Source organism: Haliaeetus albicilla, chromosome 13 (genome assembly GCF_947461875.1).
Source record: "Haliaeetus albicilla chromosome 13, bHalAlb1.1, whole genome shotgun sequence".
Lineage (NCBI taxonomy): Eukaryota > Metazoa > Chordata > Aves > Accipitriformes > Accipitridae > Haliaeetus > Haliaeetus albicilla.
In genome coordinates, this window is record NC_091495.1 from 402,071 (window position 1) to 420,874 (window position 18,804).

The window sequence follows — 18,804 nt, forward strand, 5'->3', positions numbered from 1 at the left end:
CATCAACCCAGGACCTTGGTTGAGGTCACCTCAGAAGGACCAGCCTGGGAATGGGGCCACCAAAGAGGGACTGACCAAGGGCACCGGGGCTGGGGTGGGGACGCCCGGGTCTGTTGTTTATGGGTCTCCTTCTGCTTGGCGAAGTGACGGTGAATGCGACAGTGGAGATGAAGACAAAGGTCGACAACAGGGTTTTCACAGAAGAACTCAGAGATAAGAACTCTGCAGCTTTCAAGGCCTTCGAGAATGACTTCAAGGAAAAGGTCAGGGTGCAGCAATGCTGGGGGCATCCCCATGCTGAGGCAGCATCCCCGGGAGGTGTATTCGGGGCATGACAGGGCTGGTGCTGGGATCTCCCCATGGCTTCTCTTTGTCTTCCAGATGAAGGAAGTTTACAAGCATATAGAGGGCTACCAAGATGTGGTGATCCACGAACTGACGTGAGTGCCCACCGGGGTCCAGGTGTTGTGTCCCTATGGGGTACTGACCCCCTCCACCTGCTCTGGCAGGGTGATTTGGGGTAAAGGGACCCATGGGGGTCAATTCGAGGTCATGCTCTCCAAGTACGGGGCAGCCGCATCCCTCCAAGCCATGTTCTGTCCCTGGGGCTGCTCCAGGATGGTCCAGCCCTGTGTAATGATGGCCACGCTGTCCCTCCACACTGGGGACCACAAACTGGTCCCAGTTGGGTTCCCTGCAGTGTGGGACCACAGCCTAGACCTGCTGAGCCACTGGCATCCCTTCTCCTTGCAGCCAGGGCAGTGTCGTGGTGAACTACACGGTCCTCCTGAAGGTGCTCGCCAGCATCACGGCCAACAAGACGGTGGAGAGCATCTCCAAGAACCTCGTCAGTGCCTTCAACAACTACACTGCCTGCAACGAAAGCTGTCAAGGAAATGACTGTGAGTGATGCAAGCGGTCACCCCCCACGCGTCAGTGGGCACCAGGGCAAGGTCCTTGCTTGGGGGGGCGCGGCTTTAAGCCCGAGGACGCCCACCAGCAGCTGTTCTCTCCATCTCAGGTGCTTTCTGTTTCAACCCTACGTTCACCAACGTCACCAGCTATAGCGTGCAAGAGGTTGAACCAAGTAAGTGAGCCCACCCGACGTTCGTCCCCACCCCAGGGCCCCTCAATCCACGTCCCTGTGTGCCCTGAGCCGTGCGCCTCCACCCTCAGGTCTGTGCAACAGCCACATCACGGAGGATTACAAGCCCTACTACTCCCCGGTCCTCACCGCCACCGGTGTCCTCTGCATCACTGTGTGCGACAATCGATCCACCGAGCATTTCCCCTGCTTCTACGGCACATGCACCGTGACACGCGCAGGACCGCAGTGCGAGTAAGCACCCTGTTGCGCATCCACCACCCACCCCCTCCAAAACGGGTGCTCCCCAACCCTGGGCTTGGGGGGAAAGCCGACATCTCTCTCACCACCTGGACATCCCCGCCAGGTGCTGGGACCAGGGGGTCTTCTGGTACCAAGACAGAGCCTGCAGCTCACGGATCAGCAAGGTGGGGGTGGCCGTAGGGGTACCAGTGGCCGGGTTGGTCTTGGCCATTGCCATCTTCACTGCCTTCCTGGTGCGGGCTCAGAGGCAGAAAGAAGAGTACAGGCAAGTGCATCGCCGTGAGGTTGGGGTGGGGTGGGGGTCCCCCTGGGGACCGTGCCTGCTTCTCATCCATCTCCATCCCATCACATAGGGAGAAGTTGACCTCCCGCTCGGAGCTGTATTGCAGTGCCGAAGAGAGCTGGACCGGCACCCAGGGCTTTGCCGCCAGCAATGAGGCAGCTACGTGGGAAGGTAACGGGGATGGGGGGGGCTGCATTGTAGCGGGTTGGCGGGAGGGGTCTGTGGCTCCGGGGGAACCACTGGGGGTCCATGCCACCTCTCCTTCTTCCACCCCGTAGCCATGGAGAGCCCCCGCACCACCTACATCAACCTAGAGAAGGTGGACACCTCGCAGAAGGTGGGTGCCATGTCCCCAGGACCCTGATGCTGTCCCATCCCCACCCCCTGTGGTGGGAACAACACCCCCCCCCTCCACCCCAGCCCCCCATCTCACCCCCATCTCTCCTTCCTCCCCAGATCCACATCGAGCGACCGTCCCACATCATCATCCCCTGAGTGGAGCCACCCAAGGGCCGATGGCGAGCGGAGGGGGGGACACGGGGGTGGGGGGGTCTCGGGATGGCAAGCACCAGGAAAATCCACCATCTTCTTCCTCCTGGAGTGGTTGTTTACAGCAGCACTTTTTATTGTTGAATAAAACACTTAATTTTATTGTCACCTGCCTGTTTCTGCATATTGTCAGGGACACGCAAGGTTGTCCCATGCCCCGGGGCGGGCGGGAGAGGGGGATGTGGGCTTGGCTGAAGGATGGGGCTGGTGGTGGGATGCAAATCAGGCCAAAACTGCCCCCAAACCAGGAAGGGAAGACATTCCAGGTGACTTAATTGCTGTGTGAGCAATTAGGAATTGCCATTGGGTCACCCCAAAGGTGCAAGTCCGTTGAGTGACGCACATGGGAGAATTTGTCCTTGTCCCCACCCCTGGGGTTAAATATCAGCCTGGAGGTTCATCTGCGCCTCCTTCTCACCCTCCCCATGGGGCAGGGGACAAAGGGCTGTGGGGTGGAGGACAGCTGGGGTGGCTTTGGAGGCGGGGAAGGACATTGAGAAGGTCCCAAGGTGGTACCACCCATGGATGAAGTGAGTTTGGGCAGGGAGAGACGTGAGGACACAACCCTGGAGGTGAGTTCATGGCCTGAAAGCGCCAACGGGTGCAAGGCTGTGACCTGTCCAGTGATGACAATTAGAGAAGTTACCTCGCTAAAAGTGGGGTTATGACCCTAAAAGTGCTCACAGGAATAAGACAAGGCCCCCTAGTATGGGGTCAAGGCCCCCTGAAGAGGGTCCGAGCTCTCCCACAGTGCTGGGACAGTGGTGGGAACCACCTGGACATCGGGGAACACGGAGGTGTCAGGGGACATGTCGGCCACCTCTGAGCCATCCACCACCATGAGGAGGTTGAACTCTACAGCCACTGCTGACATCACCAGCCCTACTAGCCCTGTTAACCCCACGTGTTCTCCCAGCCCCACAAGTCCTTGTAGCCCTTGGAGCCCCACAAGTCCTAGTAGCTCTAGAACTACTACATCAGGCAGCACAAACCCAGTGACCACCACCTCCTCTACCACTACAACCATCCGCACCAACCCCACCACTACGACCACCCCCACCAACCCCACCACTACGACCACGCTGCCATGATCCCCACCACTACAACCACCACCACCAACCCCACCACTACAACCACCCCCACCACCATGACCCCCCCCCCACCCTTACAACCACCCCCACCGTCCCTACCCCTACGACCACGGAGAGATGGGAAAGGTGGAAGCATGCCCAAGCTCACACACTGTCGCTTGGGCCCCTGGCCAACTCGCACCCCGCCCTGTCCCTGAGCGCTAAATTTAGCAATTTATTATTATTTTTTTTTCCCACCCTACCCAGCAGCTGGGAGGTGTTGGGGACGGGGACGAAGTCCAAATACCTTGGGGGGGGTGTGGGCAGGTGTGGCCCCAACCCTTCCTGGCAGGTCCTGGTGTGGAGTAGGAGGGTCCCCCCTTTTGGGCAGCAAGGTGGGGGTGGTGTGGGCGGGGTGTTGGGTTGGGTGGCACCCCGAGAAAGGCCTGAAAAAGGGGCTGTAATGGCCTCTTGCCCCGCCCCGAGCCTATATTGGGGTTGTCCTAGTACAAACCAGTATCATCAGAGCCACTCTAGTGTCTTTATTGGGAAGAAAGAGAGCGTCCAGACCCAGTTCTGGGGGGGGGGGCGTCCTCACCCTTGAAGTGAGTTTGGGGAGGGAGGGAAGCGAGGACATGATGCTGGAGGTGAGGTCATGGCCCGAAAGTGCCAACAAGTGTGAGGTTGTGACCCATCCAGTCATGATGATTAGTGAAGTCACCACCCTGAAAAGTGGGGTCACGACCCTAAAAGTGCTCGCAAGAACAGGACAAGGACCCCCGGTACGGGGTCAAGGACCTCCCCACCCCACCCCGAAGAGGGTCCGGGCTCTCTCACAGTGCTGGGGCAGACCCCCGTCCTGGCAGCGATGCCCATGGTGGGGGGGGGTGGAAATGACCTTCCTGGTGTCGCCCACCCTACAACGGCTCAATGCTGCGTGACGAACTTTGGCCTTGAGACCTGGACCTGCTGGGATATGGGGTGGGGAGTCAGCAGGAATTGGGGTGTCCCCACACGCCCTGTGTCCCACCGCGGTGGGGTTGCGGGGGGGAACTCACCGGTGCCGACGTGTCCACGGAGGCAAGGTTGACCTGAAAGTCGTCCTCAAGCTGGGCGTCTGTTGGGATGAGGGGCTTCAGCAGGGATGCTCGGGGTGGGGATGGGGTGGGTACAAGCCAGCTCTCCCAACCCCATGGGGTCACCAGGGACCCCCCCCACCCTCCACCACCTTGGTTCTGGAAGGTGAAGCTTCCTGGCAGGCTCCACGCCTGGGCCGTGTCCTTGTACCACCTCTGCTTCATTGTCTTCTGGGTGCTGGAGACAAGGGGTGGGAGATGCATGTGGGGGTCACCACCAGCAGGTCCATCCCTTGCCTGCACCCACCAGTTCCTCCACCTCCTCCCCAAGGTCCTCCCCACCCCGGGACCATGCCGCTGGGCTTTCTCCAAGATGAGGAACATCTCACGTCACACGTTTAAAAAAAAAAAAAAAGAAGAAATCAACGGGTCAATGAGATCTCTCACCCCAGGGAGGGCACTGGGGTCAGAACCCCAAACCCACAACCACCACCATCTCTCCCCCATCACCTGTAAAACCTTCTGGTCCTCTGAGCTCGGAAGAGGAAGATGGAGAGTACGACAACCGTCGTGGCCAGAACCGCCACGGCCAAGCCCAACCCCACCGCCAGCTTGCTGACCTGGGTCTTACAGCGATCGTCTTGGTACCAGTAGATATCAGTCTCATAGCAGCTGTGGCGAGGGGATGGGGGGGTCAACACAAGGCTGGGATGCCCAGAAGCAACCACCCAAACATTTTTGCAAACTCAAGCCCTGCTTGGAGCAAAACCCTGCTCTAATCCAGGGTTTTTGACCCATTTCCATATCAAGAGGGGCTTGGAGGTGGGCACAGAGGTGCACCAGAAGGGTTGGATGCATATGGGATGGTTTTGGAGGTGGGTGATGGTTTTACTGCAGCCCTTACAAGCACTGTGGACCCCTCAGGGAGAGCTGGCACTGCCTCTTGTTGCAGTTGATGGTGCCGGGGGTGCCTGGGGTGCAGTTGGATATGCAGTAGAAACCAGAGCTTGTCAGATTGGGAAAGTAATAGTCCTGGTAGCCCTCAGGCACTATCTGCCGGCAGAAGGCTGGAAGAGGAAAGAGAGATGAGTTGGGGGGATGCCAACCACCCCAAACCTGGCTGCATCCCACCCCCCCCCCCCCACCAGCGTGGGAGCCCCATCCGCTCACCCTCTTCATTGAAGTTGAGCGAACTGTTGCCGACCACCACATGGGAGGAGTCGAAGCACAGCTCACCTGCAAAAGAGGTAACATGGGGGACGTGCCCCACAGCCCACTCCCAGGGGTGACCGTGAGGTTTCGGGTGGGTGGGAAGCTGTCCCCTACCCCATGGGACGCCCAGCTCCTCCCCGTGCCCTTGCTGGGAGGTTCACAGGTACCATTCATGCAGTTCTGCTGCGCCACTGCCACGTGAATCTCCTCCCGCAGGTCTGCCGTGATGTTGCGGAGCTTCTCCTGGGTTTGGGCGGTCACCAGCAAGGAGATGATGATGATGTGCTTCACCACCACGCTGCCAGGCCTGGTGGGAAAAGCCACCATCCAGTTGGAAATACTCTTTTCCCAAGGGATTACCCCAGCTTCTGGGGAGCAGGGCCGGTTTGTCCACCCCAATACCCTCTCCCCGCTGACCAGCAGCCCGGCACTCACATCAGATGCAGGACCTGGATGCCCTTGTAGCCCTGAATGTCACCGTAGACCGTGTTCATCTGGAAGAGAAGAGGTCTCCAGGGGGAATGTCAGGGTCCCATTCCCTTCCCCTTCCTCCTGGACCTCCCTGGGGGCCCCCCCAAATATATCCCAGAGAAGATCATGCAGGGAGACCCCCGCCGCTTGCGGCACCCATGGAATGCATTTGGATGCACAACCAGGCACATCGTGACCCCAGGTAGGGTCCCGCGTCCCTCTACCTGCTCCGTGAAGTTCTTGACAAACTGCAAGTAGGCAGAAGAGCTGGTGTTTCGGAGGTCATCGGTGAACTCCCGGTTGGTGACCCGCAGCTCCACCTGCACTGTCCCGTTTGTCACTTTTGGGGAAGGGCGGGATGCAAATCAAGACCAGGGCATGAAGAAGACAGAAGGAGACAGCTCCTTCCTGACAGGAGGGGCCCCGATATCTCCATTTAAGGCCCATGGCTTTAGGGGTTGTTGCAAAGGAACCGAGAGAAATTTCCTCCAGCGGTTGCAAGCAGTCAGGAGCTTATCTAGACATCAGCAGCCTATCTTCTCCTCAGGTCACAGGCATCAACCCCTCCACTAACTCTTCAACATTACTGCTGGGCATCACACGCTTGAGCTCGTTAGGGCACTAATGACCCTTAATTGCCCTGGCTGGCCTCACCCAGGACCTCCATCCTCTGCTCCTTGACCCAGGAGCTTCCTACCACACCCAAAGCTTGTTTGAGCTCTGTTGAGGGTGATCGGCCTCCAGACCCATCTCTGATCCCAGCTCCCGGTTGTAGCTTGGACCTGTGCCGTTGCCCCATCCCCTGCTCTTGCTCTCTGGTCCCCTGGCATGGATCCTGGTCCTGCCTCACCCACGGTGGTCAGTAGAGGCTGTAATCATCACCTCTGCCCACATTTTTGGGTGCTGTGGGACTGTGCCCTGGTTAGGGACAACGCTGCTTGTGCTGTGGTCACTCTTGGTTCATCCTTCCCTCCTTGGAGAACCCCCCACTGTTGCTCCTTCCCTGGAAGATTTTGTCCCGCACTGGATGAACCCCAACGAGAAGGATTTCCTACCAGCATTTGTTTCGATGGTGTTACTGACATCATCACACATGCCACCCATGAAACCGATGGGGCACTTGCAGCTGCCGTCCACCCAAGTACCTCCATTATTGCAGATCCCTGGAAAAAACCAAGCCAAGGAAGTGATACAAAATGAAGGGGGAGGAATCTGGCCATTGTGCCTGGAGCAAAAAGTGGGGTGGCACATACCTGGGGTGGTGGTAGTGGGAGGTGAACTCGTGGTGGATATGGTGGATGAAGAATGGTTGACAGTAAAACTGGTCATGTTGGTGGTGGGAGGCGAAGTGATGTTGTCGGGATGTGAAATCGTGGTGGATATGGTGGATGAAGAGCGGTCGACAGTAGAACTGGTCATGGTGGTGGTGGGAGGTGAAGTCATGTTGTCAGGATGTGAAATTGTGGTGGATATGGTGGATGAAGAGTGGTTGAGAGTAGAACTGGTCCCATTGGTGGCCACAGTGGTGGTGGGGATGGTGATGGAGGATGAGTTGGTGCAGGGTGCGGAAGTCCTGGAAGCTGTCGTGGTGAGTGCAGAGGAATTTGGTGCCATTGTGGTGGGTGCAGAGGTGCTGGTGGCTATGGTGGGAGCAGAAGGGGTGGTTGGCATGGCGGGTGCAGAGGTGCTGTTGGCCATGGTGGGAGCAGAAGGGGTGGTGGCCATGGTGGGTGCAGATGTGCTGGTGTCTGTGGAGGGTTCAGAGATGCTGGTACCTGTGGTGGGTGCAGGGGTGCTGGTGACCACGACGGTTGAGGAGGTGGTGGTGGCCACGGTGTGAGCAGAGGTTTTGGGGTCCCCGTTGGAAGTCGATGTGCTGAAAGAAGAAGAAGCTGCGTATGTGCTGGTGGCCGTGGAGGAGGCAGAGGTGGCAGTGGCGGTGATGGTTACAGAGGTGCTGGTGAGCATGGTGGGAGACTTGGTGCCGGTGGCCGTGGAATTTTCAGAGGTGCTGGTACCTGTGGAAGGTTCAGAGGTGCTGGTGGCCATCATGGTGGGTTTGGAGGTGCTGGTGGCCATGGTGGGAGCAGATACGCTGGTGTCTGTGGAGGGTTCAAAGGTGCTGGTCCCTGTGGTGGGTGCAGAGATGCTTGAGACTGTCGTGGTGGGTGCAGAGGTGCTGGTGGCCGTGGCAAGTGCAGAGCTCATGGTGGTTTTGTTGGGTGCAGAGGTGCTGGTGTTGGTAGTGGTAACAGATGTGGTTGTGTTGGTGGTGGAGAAAGAGGTGATGGAGGCCGTCATGGTGGGTGCAGAGGTGCTGGTGGGTGTAGATGTTGTAGAGGTGGTGGTAGGCGTGGTGGTTGTGGAGGTGATGGTGGGCATAGATGTTGCAGAGGTACTGGTGGGCATAGATGTTGCAGAGGTGGTGGGTGTAGAGGCGCTGGCAGGCGTCATGGTGGGTGCCAAGGTTCTGGTGTCTGTGATGGGTGCAGAGGTGGCAGTGGCTTTGGTGGGTGCTGCAGCGGTGTTGATGGCCCTATCGGAGCTGGTGGCAGTTGCGGTGGGTGCGGGGGGTTGTTTTGTGTTTCCAGAAGTACCGGCAGAGAGTTGAGAGGCTGCTGGGAAGGAGCTGAGGGACAACTTCATCCTCTCCTTTCTCCCTGTGGACCCACTGCTGCCACGGGTGCTGTGTGCTCCCCAATCTCGTCCCACCAGCAGTTCCCACCCTCCTACCCTAAAGCACCCCTTGGACGTCCTCCACCCATCTCACTGATAGTGGGGTATGGGCTTGTGCCGAGGACGCGGAGCACGGGACCGGGGTGAGGGGTGATGGATGGTGACTAACTTGAACTGTTATTGCTCGATCGAGCACGGCTCATCCTGGTACAGGGAGGAGGGCGATGGGGAGAACCTTCTCCCCACCACGGTGATGGTGTCCTTCAAATCAAGGGGTTTTTTTCTTGGGATATTTGCCCTGGAAAATTCCCCAGCTTGTTCGAGCCTGTTTTAGCTCAAAAAAAAAAAAAACCCAACCCCAAAACACAAACCCAGACAAAAACCTAAATTAAAAAAAGCACTCAAACAACAACAAACCCCCCCCCCCCCCCAAAAGCCACGCTCTTACAAGCAGCTCCATCTTTCCAGCCTGTTTGCTCTTAATTGATGTTCTCCAGCCTTTCTCCTAAATTAACCTCCCTTATGCAATCAACTCGCCATCTTCCCTGCTCTTAACGAGGTTTTAAAAGCTCCGGAGGATGCCAGCCGCTGTGCTTGGAGGCGGCGGGGGGGGGATCAGACACACCACCCACACGGGCAGGGGGTGGATTGGCATCGGCAGAATCCGGCTGCGGTGAAGCCGTTGCAGGAGAGGAAGATGAGGATGGATAAGGGATGAAAAGCTGGAGCAGGAGCTGGGGCGGGAGGGTGGTGGTGATGGCGGGGAAAGCGGGGGGGCTCAACTCTTGGTTGAGTGGGTCGTTGAGGTGTGGGGGGGACGGGACACACAGATGTTGGCTTGGATCTGGAGCTGTAGCCATGTCACGGTGGTGGAACCGGACAAGGTTGTGGGTAGGCACTGAGTGTCACCCGTTTGGGGACATCAACCCACGGTGGGGGGGGGCTGGCTTAGACCCCCCCGACCCATCCCTGTGGAGCCCCGTGGTTGGGGTGGGATGGGAGGTTGGAGAAGGGGGGGGGGCTCTTTTTTGGCCAGGGATGGACATGGTGGGAGGCACAGGGGGACCCCATGGAGAAACCCAGGAGGAGATGGCACCCCCCATCCCAACTTGTGGCACCCCCTCTGTCCCCCCAAAACATGCAAGGAAAGCCCCCCCCCTCAAAGCCCTACTCACTATTCTGCCACCAGGGAGGAGGAAGAGGAAGAAGAAGGGGAGAGAAAAGCTGGAAACCTTCATCTTCTTCACCGATCCCACGCTGGCAGCACCCCAGAGCCCCAGCGGCACCGGGAGTGGGCAAGATTGCTGGCAAAAGACCTTTGCCCCACGGTGGGCAGGAAGAAATGGCGTACCCCGTTCGATGAGCCGCAGCTGTTGAGTTGCCAAGGTTCTCCCAAAAAAACCTGCTTGGGGCTGTTAGGATGTCGCCGGGACATCATCGGGTGTCATTTTCCCCAAGGTGGGGCTGAAGCCAAAGCCAAATCTAACCCCGCCCCATCACCAAGATGGGCACAGGCAACACCTGATCCACGTCACCAGTGGGGAAAATGGGGACCCTCTGCAACCACCCCCCCACCAAGACCTGCCCAAAAATCTTTGGCTGCCCTCCTCTTGCTTTCCCTTCTGCCCCTGCACACACCAGCGAATGGGGAAGGGCCCTTTTCCACCCAGAAAACAAACACCGGTAATCTCTCTGGCTGGCACCCGGGGTGGTGGGAGGGATGAGGAGACGCTGGGCAGGGTGGATGATATTTTGTTGTGGCAGAGGACAAATTTTTATTGTATTTCTGGATGGGCAGGTGTCGGCTGGGTGTTCCTCCCTGCTGGTGTTTGGCAAACAAGTGTTTTGTAGAATTTCTTCCTCCTCCGGTCGCGGTTGGGTCTTTCCGCATTATTTCCAGCCCTGGCTGGGGACATGGCCCTGGGCATCCCCCTCCAAATCCAGCCTTGACCCCCAAAACCCCAAGTGCGACCTCCAAGACCCCAACCATGACCCCCCAAAACCCTGACCATGACCTCCAAGACCCCAACTGTGACCCCCCAAACCTCAGCCATGGCCTTCAATTCCCCAACCATGACCCCCCAAACCCCAACTGTGACCTCCAAGACTCCAACTGTGACCCCCAACACCCCAATCATAACCTCCAAGACCCCAACCATGACCCCAAAATCCCAGCTGTGACCCCCAAAACCCTAACCGTGACCCCCCCAAACCCCAACTGTGACCCCCCAAGACCCCAACCATGAAACCCAGCCCCAAATCTTGACCCCCCCAAGTGGTCAGCGGCATTGGCACCCTGCTTTTGGGAATTGTCGTCCTCCCCCCACCCCCCCTCCAGCCCCATCTTTCCAGGTTATTTTTCAGGAGGTGAAATAAATACGTTAATAAATATAATTTCCACCAAGATAAGGATTATCTGGTTCAGGTGAGGTGTCGTGAGCCAGATTGAGCCCCAACCAGGTGCAGGGGGGGGCTCCTCTCCAGCGAGGAGCCCCCCAGGTCCACAGGGGCCCCCCTGCTCTCTTGCAGAGGAATCCCATCCCACCCACTTTTACCCCCAAAATGAGAAATGCTGGGGGGGGGCATTCATCACCTCCCCTTTCCGGAGGGGTCTTCAGTCGCTGCCGTGCCAAGGGTCCTGCCCAGTGTGGGGCACCAAGGTAACCTCAGCCACCGCCCCCCGCCAGCTATTTTTGGAAGGGGGGGGGGTGTCACACGGATGCTGCATCTCTTGCCAGCGCCTGCAAGAGGGAGCAGTGAGGATGGGGTGTCCCCCCCCAACTCACCCCGGCATCCACAGTGCCGGCTGCGGCATCGGTGCTGCCCGAGCACCTACTGGCGTGGTGGGCGCTGCCATCTCTGCGTTGGGTTTGTAGGAGCTGTGTCCATAGGGGTCTGGAAGAGGAAGGAGAGTGAGGGTCTGACAAGGGTGGGGGGTATCTCGCCACTAAGGGGGTGGTTGGTTTTGCCCCCCACCCCAATGGGTCTCACCTTCCAGGGGCGTGGAGCCTCTGCCGTTCACGTGGTAGATGCCGGTGGTATGGCTGTTGCGCCTGCTGTCCATCCAGCTGCTGTCCTCGCCAGTCGTGCTGTAGAGCCGGGAACCGGTGAGCCCCACAGGTCTTGTGTGTGGGGCTGCGGTGGGGGCCGGGGGGGGTGGGGTGGCAGGGGGGAAGATGCTGGAGCTCATCGGCTCCAGCGTTGGGGTCTCAGCCCTCCCCGGGGTTGGGGAGTTGAAGCCTCCCTCTCCCCCCACCCCCCATGGGGAAAAGCTGCTGCCTCCTCTGAAATTTTGGTGAAGGGATGCATCTGAGGGCAGCTCAGCTCGGTGCCAACCCCACATCTCCCTGGATCCCCAACCCTTTCACCTGCCACCAGCAGATTTCTTCTTCCCTTTGGCCAAGCAGGTGGTGAGGATGATGCAAAGGATGAGGAGGATGAGGAGGGTCAGTCCCAGCCCCAGCCCTACACCCAGTCCCAGCCCCAGTTTGCTGATGTTGGTCTGGCAGCGGTTGCCGGATGTCAAGTACCAAGGCACGTCCGGGCAGCTGCGAGGGTAACACGTCATGGGCAGGGTCCCCTCTCCCTGGATCTGGCCCAGGGTGGAGGTTGGGGATTGGGATCCTCCAAGAAGCCCACCAGGTTCCCAGGGCCCTTCCCAGAGCTGGGGAGAACCCGAAAGACCCAGCCCCACGTCCATGGGTTGGGATTGAGGTTTGGGGTTGTGGTCAAGGCCTTTTGGGGGTCAAGGGTTGGGTTTGGAGGGCAAGAGTTGGGGCGTTGGGCTCAAGGTTTAGGTCTTGGGGGTCAAGGGTTGGGGTTTGGGGTGAAGGATTGGGGTTCAGGTTACCACTGGGGTTAGGGCTTGGGTGGGGTTAAAGGTCAGGTGGGGGTTAAGAGGTTAATGCTATGACTGGGTACAGGTTTGGGTTAGGGCTGGGGTTAAGATTAGGGTCATCATTAAGTTTAGGACCAGAATCTGGTTTACAGTCAGCGTTATGGGGAGGTTTGGGGCTGGGTGGGGGTTCAAAACTGGGACTACCGTGGGAATTATGGGTAAGGGACGGGGACGGGTGAGGTTTGGGTCCACTCACAAGCATTGGGGTCCCTCCAGCGTCACCCAGCAAAGCCCGCTCTCGCAGTTGATGGAGCCGGGGACGTTGAGGGTGCAGTTGCTGATGCAGAGGAGGCTGTTCTGCATGCGGTAGGGATAGTAATACCGGCTGAAGTTGGCTGGCGTGTACTTTTTGCAGAGCTCTGGAGAAGAGAAGCACCAGCTGGGTGAGTCCTGACCCCATCCCACTCCCCGTGGTGTCCCAGTCACCCACGCTCACCTGTGGCATTGAGCACCGACACATTGGTGTGGGCAGTTCTGGAGGAGGATGTGCTGAAGCAGAGGCCTTCTGGGAGAAGGAAGAGTGGGGAGCGGTCACGGGAGGTCACCAGAGATGTGGGTGACCAAACCTGACCAGCAGTCGCTAGGCACCTACTTGTGGAATGGCTGCAGCTTTGGCCGTGAGCTGCGGTGTTGGCAGCCTCCAGCAGCTTCTGGACTTGGTGGTCAAGGCTGGTGGTGGGCTTGTCTCCGGCCGGTGGGTGCAGCAGGACTTTGTAGTTCACCACCACACTGCCTTTTCTGTGGGGCAGCAAGAGCATTGGCATGGGGTGTGGGCTTCCTCATTCCATCCCATCCCATGCCAGGGGTTCCTCACCCATCCCATCCCATTGGTTCCCCATCCCATCCCATCCCATCCCATCCCATCTCATCTCATCCCATCCCATCCCATCCCAACCCATTCTGGGTGTTCCTCATCCCATCCTGTCCCATCCCCACCACACTCACGTCAGGCTCAGGACCTGGGTGCCACGGTAGCTGGAGACATTGCGGTAGATCTGGTCCATCTAGGGACAGAGAGACATGTATCACCAGTGGGGCTGGGCTGGATGGTCTCTTGGGCTGGCCCCAGTGGCCCCTCAATGACTGGGGGGAGGAGCCAGCGATGGCCTCACCGCCCGGCTGAACTCAGCCACGAAGCTGCGATAGGCGGTAGACGAGTCATCCCCCATGTCCGTGGAGAAGTTCCGGTTGGTGATGTGTGCCATCATCATCACGGAGAGGCCCAGCTCTTTGTGAAAGGGGGTGGGATGCTGTGATGGGTTGACCCTGGCTGGACGCCAGGCGCCCACCAAAGCCGTTCTATCACTCCCCCATCCTCAGCTGGACAGGGGAGAGAAAAATATAACAAAAAACTTGCGGGTCGAGATAAGGACAGGAGAGATCATTCACTAATTACCATCACGGGCAAAACAGACTCAGCTTAGGGAAAATTAGCTCACTTTTTGTTACAAATCAGCCAGAGTAAGGTAAATGAGAAATAAAACGAAATCTCAGAACACCTTCCCTCCACCCCTCCCTTCTTCCCGGGCACAACTTCACTCCCGGATTTCTCCACCAAGCCCCCCCAGCGGCACAAGGGGGACAGGGATGGGGTTTACGGTCATCACATGTTATTTTCTGCCGCTTCACCTCCTCAGGGCGAGGGCTCGTCACACTCTTCCCCTGCTCCAACGTGGGGTCCCACCCACGGGAGACAGTCCTCCACGAACTTTCTCCAACGTGGGCCATTCCCACGGGCTGCAGTTCTTCACGAACTGCTCCAGCGTGGGTCCTTTCCACGGTGTGCAGTCCTTCAGGCACAGACTGCTCCAGCGTGGGTCCCCCACGGGGTCACAAGTCCTGCCAGAAAACCTGCTCCGTGGGCTCCTCTCTCCACAGATCCGCAGGTCCTGCCAGGAACCTGCTCCAGCGCAGGGTTCCCACGGGGTCACAGCCTCCTTCAGGAACCCACCTGCTCCGGCGTGGGGTCCTCCACGGGCTGCAGGTGGATATCTGCCCCACCATGGACCTCCCTGGACTGCAGGGGGACAGCCTGCCTCACCAGGGTCTTCACCACGGGCTGCAGGGGAATCTTCGCTCCGGCGCCTGGAGCATCTCCTCCCCCTCCTTCTGCACTGACCTTGGTGTCCGCAGGCTTGTTTCTCTTACATGTTCTCACTCCTCTCTCCGGTGGCTGTTTTCCGCGTCCCAACTTTTTTTTCCTTCTTAAAAATGTTATCACAGAGGCGTTACCACTATCACTGATTGGCTCGGCCTTGGCCGGCGGCAGGTCCGTCTTAGAGCCAGCTGGTATAGGCTCGCTCTCTCTCGAACACAGGGGAAGCTTCCAGCAGCTTCTTACAGGAGCCACCCCTGTAACCCCCCCCGCTACCAAAACCTTGCCACATAAAACCAATACAGATGCCCGTGAGATGGGGATGTCCCATGGGGTGTCCCTCTCGGGGACAGGGCAGGGGGGATGGGGTGGGGGCTCCCTCTCTCCCTTACCTGCCGTTATGTTGATGGTTGGCGCCCTGAACTGGCAGCGTTCTCCTTCCACATTTGGGGGGCAGATACAACCCACCCCCATCCAGTGACCCCCGTTCTGGCAGGGATCTGTGGGGAGAAGGACACAAGGACTCATGGGTCGTCGTCGTCCCCATTTGCCTGCTTGCACTCCCCCTTCCCGCCTCCCATGATGTCCAGCACCCCGCGTCCCCCTCCCAGATCCACCCAATTAGGTGCACCGTCACCATTGGCCCCACCAGTTTTTATTTGGGGGGGGACGGACAGGGAGAAAAGCAGTGCCTGGTCCCAGCGGTGTGTCCCCCTTGGTGGAGGGGGGGTAACACCGAGGCTTCAAGGGTGCAAACCCCTTTGGGTGGGGGGGGTCCTCTCCTAGAAATGACTGGGGTGGGGGTCTTTGCATGAGCATCCATGCTGCAGAAGACCCACCAACCTGCGGTGGTAGAGATGGGCATGGTGTTGGTTCTCCTGGTGCTCCCCGGTGCAGCTGTGCTTCTCATAGGGTGATCCGGTGTTGCCGGGGAGGTGGTGGTTCTTCTGGAGGTAGGGACAACGGCGGTGTGGTTGTACTCGCACTGCGGGCCGTAAAACCCACTGGGGCAGTAGCACTCGGTGCCCATGGCTGTGCCACCATTTCGGCAAGCCGTGGTTTCATCGCTGGTGTTGCAACGGGGCCCCGATCGCCCCGGCGGGCAGATGCACCGGTTGCCCACTGCCGTGCTACCATCGTCGCACCGGTCAGTGACATCCTCCGTCTCACAAGTGGGGCCGGAGTAGCCGGGCGGGCAGAGGCATTCGGTCAAGTTGGCAACGCCACCATTTTGGCAGATGACTGGAAGGAGGGGGGGAGCGGCAGAAGGACTTGGTGAGGGGACCCGGGTGTCCTGGCCTCACCACCCCCCCCAACTCTGATCCTTCAGCATCGTAGACCCACATCCATCCTTATTCCCCCCCCTTTATCTCCTTGTCCCATGAGACCCCCGGGAAGGAGACCTCCACCCCACGCCAGGACACCCACCAACCACCAGGCTGGACCCACATCCAGCCTTCTCTCCCTCCTCCTCCTCCTCCCCGCCATCCTGGAAGACCCCACATCCCTCTTGGCCCTGGAAAGGAGACGCCACCCCACCCCAAGGACCCCATGCCAGGACACCCACTAGCCGGAGGGCTGGATCCGTGCGGGAGGTAGAGGCAGAGGACGGGCATGGTGGTGTTGGTGATGGTGGTGGTGGCTCTGCTGGTTGAAGGCGACCAGGTGGTGATGGTGGTGGAGCCAGGACCCGATGTCGTGGTGGGCACCGTGGTGTTGGGAGGGGACAGGGATGTCACTGCTGCGGTCTTGGTGGCAGGGCTGGTGCAGTTCCTGGAGCACGCCGTGGTGTTATCCAGGGGGACTGTGTGGGTGGCATTGGGCTGAGCCGGCACTAAGGTAGCAGAGGTGTCGGTGGGAGTGGTTGGGAGCGTGCCCGTGGTGTTGCTTTCCATGGGGGTGGTTGTGGTGTTGCTTTCCATGGGGGTGGTCGTGGTGTTGCTTTCCATGGGGGTGGTGTTGCTTTGGAGGGGGGGGTGGCTGTGGTGTTGCTTTCCATGGCCATGGTGTGGCTTTCCACAGTCGTGGTGGTGTTTTCCATGACCATGGCGGTGCTTTCCATGGGGGTGGCCATGGTGTGGCTTTCCATGGTTGTGGTGGTGTTTGCCATGGCCGTGGTGTTGCTTTCCATGGCTGTGGTGTTGCTTTCCATGGCCATGGTGGTGCTTTCCATGGCTGTGGTGTTGTTTTCCATGGCTGTGGTATTGCTTTCCAGGGTAGTCAGGACCATGGCATGGCTCTCCGTGGGATGCGTCATGCGGTCGATGGACAACGTTGACGTCGAGACCTTCTCATTGCCCACTGTGCTTGGACTCCCGGCCATGGTGGCCACCGTGGTAGTGGATGGGTTGGCGCACTCACACTGGGGTCCCCAGGTTGCCGGGGGGCAGTGGCAGGCCACCCCCACCAACGTCCCACCATTTAGGCACGAACCGGGTGGTTCTGCATGCTGGCAGACTTCTCCCCAGTATCCCGGCGGACACACGCATACCGTCCCAAAAGCCGTCGCCCCGTTCTGGCAGGCGCTGGCAGAGTGGCGGTCTTGGCAAAGGAGACCCTGAAATCCCGGCAGGCAGTAGCACTTTGTCCCCATGGCGGTGCCGCCGTTTTTGCAAGCCTTCATGGGATCACTGATCTCGCAACGGGTGCCATTGTAACCGGGGGGGCACAGGCATCTCTCTCCCACCACCGTGCCGCCGTTCTTGCAAGGGGCTGGAAGGTAACTCAGGCTGGGCAGGGGGGGGCAGACGCGGGAAATGGTGCCAGTGCTGGGGTCCCCCCATTGAAGAAGGGACCCAGGGGACTGGTTCTACCCCCACATCAACTCTGGTGAGTCAACACCCTCCAACCCACCTCACCAGGAGAGGACCCCAGAGTCCGGGGAGGGAGTCGAGGTGTCCCCCCCTGCCAAAATCTGGCTCTGACCGGTGCCCAAGGCACTAGGCCCCCACCCAGAGAAGGGAAGAGTGGAACGGGCACCCATAGGGTGACTTTGCCCTTGGAGGGCAGGTGGGGGCACCCTCATGGCCACCCCAGGTTGGGAATGACGCCCATGTGCCGGGGCAGTTGGGTGGTCCAAGTTCTTCAAAGAGGACCTTCCAGTGGACAGGGAAGGCCAGAAAGAGCCACCCCCCCACGGGATTTTTCAGAGGAGGTGGGAAGGGGGTGGGAGAAGGAGGAGAGGGTGGGATGATGCCAACCGGATGGCAATCTCTCCATCTTGTCCCACTCTTACCTGACAGAGCCCCCAAGGGGATGAAGAGGAGGAGGAAGAAGAAGCAACCCAACTCCATCATCATCATCATCATCATCAACACCCGAAGGAGCAGAAAACCATGGAACGACTGAGCCGGAGGCGTCAGCCGTAAGTGATTTTGTATGCCGAGTTTGGGACAGTCATCAACCGCAAGGTAGGGCTACGTTGGTAAATAATGACTGACTAATTTTTTTCTTGAACCCCAAAAATAGAAAGGGTGGGAGAAGATCTGGACATCCTCGTGGCATTCCACCTTCCCAGGCAGCTCCGGAATGGCCGCAACGGGCCCAACCCTTGCGCCGGAGACAAGGGAGGGAGGTAACGGTCGTTCCCCTTGCCAAACTGATAAGATTAGGGCAAGACGTGGCAGGTCCCATCTGTTATTGGCACCTACTTGTCCTGCCCTACCTTGGGGTGTTGTCCTCTCCCCAAACCTCCTGGGGATGGATGGACGGATGGACAGATGGACAGATGGACCGAGAAGGGGGTTGGGGTCAAGGGCTCCCTTCCTACTGAATCACCTGCGACGGTTGGGATGTGGCAAAGCCACGTCCGAGTCTTCTCTCCTCTCTGCCCACTGCCAACCCGGGGGTAACAAGTCCTTTGGGTGCTGGGGGGACGATGACCAGTGTCTCCCAATCCTTCCCAGCGTCTCCCGGTTTGTTCTGCATGCCACGTGCTCCCCAGTGTATCCTAGTACATCCCAGGGCTCCCAGTGTCTCCCAGTCCTTCCCAGTGTCTCCCAGTACATCCCAGAGCTCCCCAGTGTGACCTGGGTACCACATGCCCCCCCACAATGTCCTCTGGTGCACCCCAGGGCTGAGCCTCTCCCCAAACCCAGAGGTGCTGGGGGCCCCCCCCAAGGTGCTG

The 18,804-nt window shown here is 59.0% G+C and overlaps 2 protein-coding genes across 2 annotated transcripts; both read right to left on the reverse strand.

The window, feature by feature from the left end:
• Positions 1 to 3,837: 3,837 nt before the first annotated feature.
• On the reverse strand, positions 3,838 to 5,712 carry LOC138688783 (mucin-3A-like). The gene is made up of 7 exons (XM_069801303.1): positions 5,706 to 5,712; positions 5,497 to 5,562; positions 5,231 to 5,393; positions 4,837 to 4,998; positions 4,479 to 4,564; positions 4,309 to 4,367; positions 3,838 to 4,219 (listed from the first exon to the last, which is right to left on the reverse strand). The coding sequence occupies exons 1-7, from the start codon at positions 5,710 to 5,712 to the stop codon at positions 4,178 to 4,180; spliced, it is 585 nt and encodes a 194-aa protein (XP_069657404.1). The 3' UTR covers positions 3,838 to 4,177.
• A 1,181-nt stretch (positions 5,713 to 6,893) lies between these two features.
• Positions 6,894 to 8,574, reverse strand: LOC104314233 (uncharacterized). Its single transcript, XM_069801337.1, has one exon. The coding sequence runs from the start codon at positions 8,461 to 8,463 to the stop codon at positions 6,970 to 6,972; it is 1,494 nt and encodes a 497-aa protein (XP_069657438.1). The 5' UTR covers positions 8,464 to 8,574; the 3' UTR covers positions 6,894 to 6,969.
• Positions 8,575 to 18,804: the final 10,230 nt, after the last annotated feature.